The sequence below is a fragment of the Rhipicephalus microplus genome, chromosome 2 (assembly GCF_043290135.1).
Source record: "Rhipicephalus microplus isolate Deutch F79 chromosome 2, USDA_Rmic, whole genome shotgun sequence".
Taxonomy (NCBI): Eukaryota; Metazoa; Arthropoda; class Arachnida; order Ixodida; family Ixodidae; genus Rhipicephalus; species Rhipicephalus microplus.
Genome location: NC_134701.1, coordinates 266433484 through 266441252, shown reverse-complemented (window position 1 = coordinate 266441252; position 7769 = coordinate 266433484). Strand labels below are relative to the sequence as shown.

The 7769-nt window shown below is 46.1% G+C and overlaps 1 protein-coding gene across 1 annotated transcript; it reads right to left on the bottom strand.

Moving 5' to 3' along the window:
* Positions 1–1927: 1927 nt before the first annotated feature.
* Positions 1928–7769, bottom strand: LOC119170028 (FK506-binding protein 2). The gene is made up of 3 exons (XM_037421045.2): positions 7470–7769; positions 4553–4829; positions 1928–2468 (listed from the first exon to the last, which is right to left on the bottom strand). Exons 1-3 carry the CDS (start codon positions 7655–7657, stop codon positions 2301–2303), a joined length of 633 nt encoding a protein of 210 aa, XP_037276942.2. The 5' UTR covers positions 7658–7769; the 3' UTR covers positions 1928–2300.

Below are 7769 nucleotides of genomic sequence, written 5' to 3'. Positions count from 1 at the left end.
CCTGGCGCGCTTCCTTGACTATGCTGATTGATGCATCTGGGTGGTGTTTTCATACCCATTTGGTCAAAGAGCAGTGTTCAAAATCGGATCACATTTAGTAATGTCATCTTGAGAGCACACTGACTGGTTTCAGTACTGGTACCAAATGTGCATAAAAAAAAGCTCACTGTTCGCACTAAGAGGCGCAAGACTGGAACCATCACTTCACTTGTTCGCCATCCGTGCTGAGTGCTTGTACGGCGATTGCGCACGTGCCATATGATGATGATGGTCATTTTCAATCTAGGACATATGGCAGACCTCAACCGTAACAGCTCTGCTGTACAGATCGGTTAACAAGTGCATGAGCCGTTATAAGAAGGCATTAGTTTTATTCTGTATCAAGTGGTGGCTAGGATAACAAAACATTGGTCATGTTGATTTACAAAAACGATGCCAACATCAAGAATGAAGATAGTGCTAGCGGCGTTCATTTCGTCCTTTCCTTATCTGTTTTTCGCACTGTTTGTGAAAAGGACTGCTCTGGCTTAGCCCAGGAGTTACCATCTAAATTTAACACAGGAACCAAGAAACCACTTTGAAAACCACTGCAAGTTGCTTTTAAACAGAGGAAGTTAAAACCTTCCTAAGAATGTTAGTTTTCTTAAAGCGCAACTATGAAGTTTACAAGTCTAACTTGACTGTTGAAAATCACACTTTCACAATTCTTTAAATGATACTGCTAAGTAGAGTTCAAGGGATTTATTTTTTTCAAGTGCAGCACATTTAAATCTGTCCAGTGGTGTCTTGTGGAATAATTTCACTGTTTTACAACGGTACTGCACCGTGTGTACTATCCGAATTCACTCTGGTTTTTTCGTAAGCATGCAACACATCTAACCTAAATATGTTCGGTGGTTGTTTTGCGAAAAGTTTAGGACCTTTTCACACTTGGTCCTTATTCAAAAAGTTATATATCTCCTGTATGATCGGCGTTGAAGCTCTGCACGCATAAATGAATGCACAAATAGTAATCATTGATTTTGCATATCCATCCAGTAAACTCTGGAAGTTTAAAAAGCCACTGGTCAATTAAGAACACAACTGTGGACCGTCAGCGAGCATGACAAATAGAATGCGCCAGCTATGTATTTCATTTTTGCAGCCAGTCTTAAAAACTTGACATCTAGTACCGATTCCGTGCGCACAATCATACTTTTTGCGGGAGCAACTACGAGGCCCACAAATGCTTTTGCAATGGGTGTAATGTAACTGCCAGTAGGTTTTGATGTTATCTGCTCTATTACAGCCATGCTAATAATTCACACCTTTAGGCCACATTTGTTCGGCATAGTTTATTGACAAAAACAGGAAGACCCTTTTTGAAAAGTTTTAACACAATTGTGGACATGCAGTCATGCGGTACACGTACGAAACAGCGAGTGTTGTAAACGGCAATAAATACGTGCTAGAAAAGAAATTATGTAAAGGACGTATACTCGATCACCGAATACTTGATTCTGACAGAAGGTCAGCGTTGCAATTTGATCAATATTTTAAATAGCCACAGTAGTAGGTGTTCAATAAAATTTGCTCATAAAAAGGTAAACAGGTAAATAGGTTATGTAAATACTTTAAAACAATGTTTCTACAGTGCGCGAAATAGCACCAAGCAAGATTTTCAACGTGTTTAAGCTGCACACGCCTGAAGGGGGAGAGGTTTAAAATTTCACGAAAGTGTATAGCTTTGGATCATATAGAGAAATACCCATAATTTACATAGGAGAGGTTTCGATAGTACACCAGAATGTGCATCCAATAGTGATGACACATTTGTATCATTAAATGGATGATTAGCAACACATTAAAGAATTATTGCTGAGAAAGCAATGCATGCTGTCTCTAAACATTGTTGAACAGTGCCACCACTAGCATTGCCGCTCGCCTCTGCACTTTTGACTTATGCCTGGGCTAGTTAGTCTCCTTTTTTTTGTAACTCTCGTGTGGTCGAAAGGTAAGAAAATTTTCAAATAATGGGAAGAGGTGTTCTTTTGCGTTAGTACAAAACTGAGCAATGGATGCAGCTATAGCTGCCACATGATTCGTTGTTGATCTTTCCTTTTCAGACAAATTTTTCGGTTGGCACAAACAGTGGTGATTGAGGCACTAGTGAAGTGTGAAATAGACTTTGGCATTGAATGGCCAGTCTGAAGTGCACATGCAGTGTGAGAAATGGGCACCCCAGATATGGTTGCTGCATGCTGATGTTGCGTCCCGTGTTTGCACTCAATCAAAAATGGATAGTTTCAAGAAAGACACGATTAGAGCTCGTCGTGCTTGGGTCCGCTGAACTCCTCCCTGGAGATGACACCGTCGCGATCCTTGTCCTCGTGCTGGAAGATCTCCTCGACCATTTTGTCCGTGTCTGGCAGGTCCTTGAGTCCAGCAGCCTGTGCGGCTGGGAGCTGCTCCTTCAGGTATTTGCTGATCTGCAGGGCAATACAACACATGTTTGGCTTATGAGCAGTGGCTGGCTAAGGTGGCATCAGATGTGTGAACGCTTGCTCTGCCCACTAGTGGTCTAGTGTGGCCATGTATAAATGTACATTTATCTTTCTCTACCAATTTCTTTCCCTTTCCTCGAAGGAATGGTTGATGATCACTATGACCTTGGCAGCGCAGACAAACGGGACACGAAGAGCAGGGCACAAACAAGTGCAGAAAAAAAAAACTGGCTTTTTTGCCTCTTCCTGATTTAGTGTCCCATTTGTTTGCGCGGCCAAGTTGTCATAATGAATTCATGCAGGCTAGCCCACCTATCAACTCTTCTGCAGCGAAGTGTTCATCTGTGTTAGCACATGTCACATGCCCCTTCTTTTCCTTATGGTGTCCCCTCCTCCCTTTTCCCTCGGATATGAAATCATGGCGAGCGTATGTCTGGGGGGGGGGCTGTTCTCGAGATTATCGAATTCCGCCTTTATTCAAATATGATTGGGACAGAAGCCTGCTGGGACTCCTTTGATTGGATTAAAATGCCGCCATTAAAAAATTTTACAATGCGGCGAAATTTAAGTGGCCACAATAGTCTGTCTCTCGTATTCCTGTATGATGACAGTGATACGCGGACATAGCCTTTGGTATTAATAGGTGTTGCTATCACGAAGTAAAAAAAAAAAAGCTGGAAGAAAGCATCTCAAGACAATCTTGAAGCCTAGTCATTGTAGCTTTCAGCCACCATAGCCTAGCCTAGACATAAAGAAAAATACTAATAGGCTGTAATCTGATTACTTGACAGGATAGCACTACTATTGTTTCGCCTTGCTTTGGTTGCATCTGCTGCCAGGGCTTAATCCTGCCCAGGAGGCAGCGCGCACTGGCGGGGAGCGGCTGCGGCAGAGGAGGTGGGCTTGCACAGGCTATACCACGCTAGCGGAATCACGTGACGCCCTTTCCTATTTCTTTTTTCCTCCATAGTTTCAGTTGGGGTGTAATTAGTTCACTATAGGTTTAAACGTCGTAGGCGTGTAACCACGTGGTCAAGAGTGTCGGAAATGCTGGTGCAGCAGACGCTGACCTGTTCCGAGAAGCTGATACAGTATCCCTGAAAGTGTTTGACCGATAACACCTCTCCAGCTCGCCCTGCCCGGCCATCGGTATCTCTCCAACTACACCACGGCTACTCGACTACTTGTTTTCTCTTTTTCCAACACTTAAAAAATGTCAGTGGGCACGGTTTCTTGCGGCTCGTGAAAAGCTGCAAAAACCGACGAGTGGTGTGCAATATTGGTTAGTATCACCAGGATGGAGCCCAATTCAAAACGGAAGCAAAGCCCGCCACTTTTTCAGCGCTACCAAGTGGTCGCTTCCTGTGGTCACGCCCCGTGTGATCACGTGGCCACACGTGACGAGAGTTTCGGCTGACATTTCGTCTGCTCGGCGCGCACGTGTGGGCATGGCTTCGTCACCACCATCGCCGACGGCATCAGCGTCCGCAAGCGACGATAAAAACACTGAGGAATATGGAACCGGAGCAATGACTCTTAATTACGCCAGACCAAGCAGCGACGAGGAGGCAGTTGGAGACGCATGTCGATGTCGCACACGGCGCTGGACGCGCCGTTCAGCGTTTGCACGGTTCTTTGCGCTCGAAATAGAACTTTTGCGTAACAGATGCCCCCTCCCCCACCTCTGGCCTCATTGGTCAAGTTTGAAAGAAATAAGCTTCGCAGCGAAATGCAAAAATTAACATAAACCGGTGACGTACTTCCCACAACGGCCTCTTGTGGACCCCGGCTTACTGGTGTCAAAAATTAGAATTACTCTGGGGAGGCATCAATAGTCCTTCGCCGCCATTATCGTTAAAACCAGCATGGACATAATATTGCACTTACTACAATGACGGGTAGGTCCGCTTGATGAAACTTCTGCTGCTATGTGAGACTGGTGCTGAGCACAAGCCCGAAATGCAACTAATGAGAGTTTGTGGCGCTTTTCCCGTGTCGAATCCACGAGATCCGGCATTCAGGGCCGTAAACCGAACGATACCTGCAACGAATTTCGCGAAGTCACTTGCCTCTTCGCGCGTCAGCTGTTCGTCCTGGTCGCTGTCGATCTGCTTGAAGACGTTGACCGGCGGCGGGCCGTCCTCGATCTTCGTGAGCTCGGTCTCGAAGACGAGCGTGGCGCCGGGCGGGATACGGTCTCCGGCGCCGGCCTCCCCGTAGCCCAGCGACGGGGGCACGGTCAGCTTTCGCTTGTCGCCCACGCACATGTTGAGCAGGCCCTGGTCCCAGCCCTTGATCACCTGGCCCAGGCCGATCTGGAAGCGGAACGGCTCGCCGCGCTGTCGGCTGCGGTACAATGGACGTGCCAGATTAGGCGCTTGTGTAGACAGGCATGCGAAGGTTCCCCTAAGTTTCATTGCAGCTCACGCACCCCCTTTCCTCCTGTTGATCGATATAACAGCGGGCACGTCGACACATGATACCTGCGAATGGCAGCTGCGATGGCGGGTATGCTTGCCGCTTTGATATATATCATCTTCGCAGAGTAAAAGCGAATTTTTGGCCCTGTGTGCGTTGTCGCGCCTGAGTAAATTTAGCTCAGCGTACGTTCTTCAAAATTTTACCAGTGCCAAATGCGACGGCAGCACTGTCACGTCGTATGCTCAGCAGAACACGTACTGCACGCGATGTTTTTTTTTTTTTTTTTTTTTTTGCTGTGTTCACACATAGAAAATTAGGTCCCCGGTGGAGTGTAAAGCTGTGTAGTGTGGAGAAGTACGCTCACAGCGCCCTCGGTGGAGACAACAGCGCCAAGAGCTTTATCCATGGGATGGTTCCGCGCAGATTTTTTTTTTTTTTTTCATGCTAACATGCTGAGTTTACTTCTACCGTGGTACACACAGGCGCGTTGCGAAGGGTTCTCCGTGAGGAGGAGGAAAGTATTGCTGCACCTAAGTGACTCACCGAAGCCCCCCGCCCCCATCGGTCGAATCAGAAAGAAAACGGGCCAGACGCAGACTGAGAACGAAGCGGCGACGTGCTTCTCACAATGGCCTGTCTTTTGTTCGCTTCTAACGAAATTCGCTTATGGCAGGTTAAAAAAAAGAGCGCTCAATTTTGACACGATAAGCACGTACCTGCTTGACCAAACCTCAACACGCAAAAAAAAAAAAAAAAAAAACCTAAAGCTTCTGGAGCAAGTGAATGAGTAAGTGCTTAAGTCTCGCGCAAGATGGCGCCAACAGCTCCGCGTGGCTTCTACGTGCTCGTCGCAGTTCAACCTCAACGTATCCAATATGGCGGCGCCTATATGAATGTTCCGCAAACTCCGCGTGTCACGTAACCAACATTGAACCAAATTGATTACGAGTGTGGATTAGTCTAGTTTAAGAGAACTTGTTGTTGGGCTAGTTGGTAGAGCATTTCGAAAAGTTAATTCGAGCGCGAAAACTTGACACGATCACTCGTGTCAAGTTTTCGCGCTCGAATTAACTTTTCGAAATAGTCTAGTTTAGTTTGTACCAATTCATCGTTTAGTGCAATAGGTAAGGTACTCTGTGTATGTCGACTTCGTACACACTTGGTTCCTTGCAGTGATAATTCTCTGTGTGCTCGCAGCAGATCTGATCTGCATTGACTTCAAACGTTGGGTTTGTAGATGTAGTGTTGCAACGTTGCAGCGAAATCGTAAAACGGTACACATTATTTAGCGCTAATTTTCTTCTAGAACAACGTATGGCGCACACAGCATCTACGAGTGTTATATTCTGGGCGTGTGAACTACTTCAACTATTCGCGACACCGTTCACCGACGAAGTTTATTATTATTATTATTATTATTATTATTATTATTATTTCCTGGCACAAAAAAAAACTATGATTTTCAAAGTGTTCCTGAATTGTAACCCAATTTAATGTCCGCGTAGTTGTAGGATATGTTTCCTGCTGACACACAATGCGCGAGACAAATGGATCAGGGACAGCAATCACATAGGGCTACTGACGTCACGTTTCGCGATTGGCAGATTTGAACGATGCTGCGTTCATCTAAGAGGCTAGAGCCGAGAGTCGTAAAAAGCAAAAAAAAAAAAAAAGGCACAAAGAGAGTACTTTCGCGCACCGCGACTTGTGATCCGCTGTGGAGCTGTCCGTCAACACTTAGCGGCCCCGCCAGGTGCGTTTTCGCAGCTGTATAGAAAACGCGTGGGCACCACCTGTGCTGCAGTACCTCCGGCGAAGCAGATCCCCCTTTTCGGATCGCTATCTACAGTGTGAATCGTATCTATTCTGTCTTATTTATACATATACATAATATCACCATGACAATCAATGTCGTATATTATATGGCTGGGTATAACTTCGGCGTTGGATAGTGCTAACAGGCATGTACCGAAAATTCCTCTTTTCAGCATATACGAACTTAATTTAATTAAGGATTAAGGACTGCAATCCTAGCTCAGCATTCCGAATTTTATCGGCGCACGCAGCTTTCTTGAACACTTCTTTGAATTGCAGATATATTTTTTTTTCGGCGAGTTAATAGGTCCACTACAAACTGGCCACTTTTGTTTCGCGATACAAATATTTATTGCTTTCTGATTGTTGCGAATGAGTCGCCGAACGAAAAACGCAGTATCGGCAACTACATCTTGTAGTTACGTGGCACAAACGTGGTGGCGACCGAAAGTGGTGCGATGAAAAAAAAAAAAACGCGCACACTTTGGAAATTAACGTATGTTACCAAAAACCACGACGACATAAAATGACCTTCCGTTGGTTAAAATAGTTAAACTAGAACTACCGGTCTCTAAGGCTCTGCAGTATGCTCTTCAATTCCCGCACCGCGATGCTCAAAGGCATAGTCACAACGCGAACACCATTCAATTTCCCCTGATAAAAATGAGCAAACCCGCGAATCGCGCCTTCGGGCGTCGCTTAAGCCACATTCGTAATTGGCGGCATCTGAGCACATGGGCTGACACGCACCTGGAGTCAAACTCCTTGCCGTCGACCAGGGTGCCGGTGTAGTGCATCGACAGGATGTCTCCCTTTTTGCTCTTGCGGCTGCAGCTGTCCGAACTCTTGACGATTTCGACTTTGAGCTCTGCATCTCCGTCGCTCAAGGCTGGCTGCGTGCAAACGGCGAGAGCGATCAGCAAAGCGAGGCACCTCATCGCGCTCCTCTTTGAAAAGGGTGACGATGCCGAGATCGATCACGCAGCTGCAGACGCAAAACTTTTTTGAAGTCGGCCACGCTGCAGCGGACGACGAAAGTATCAAAAGAGC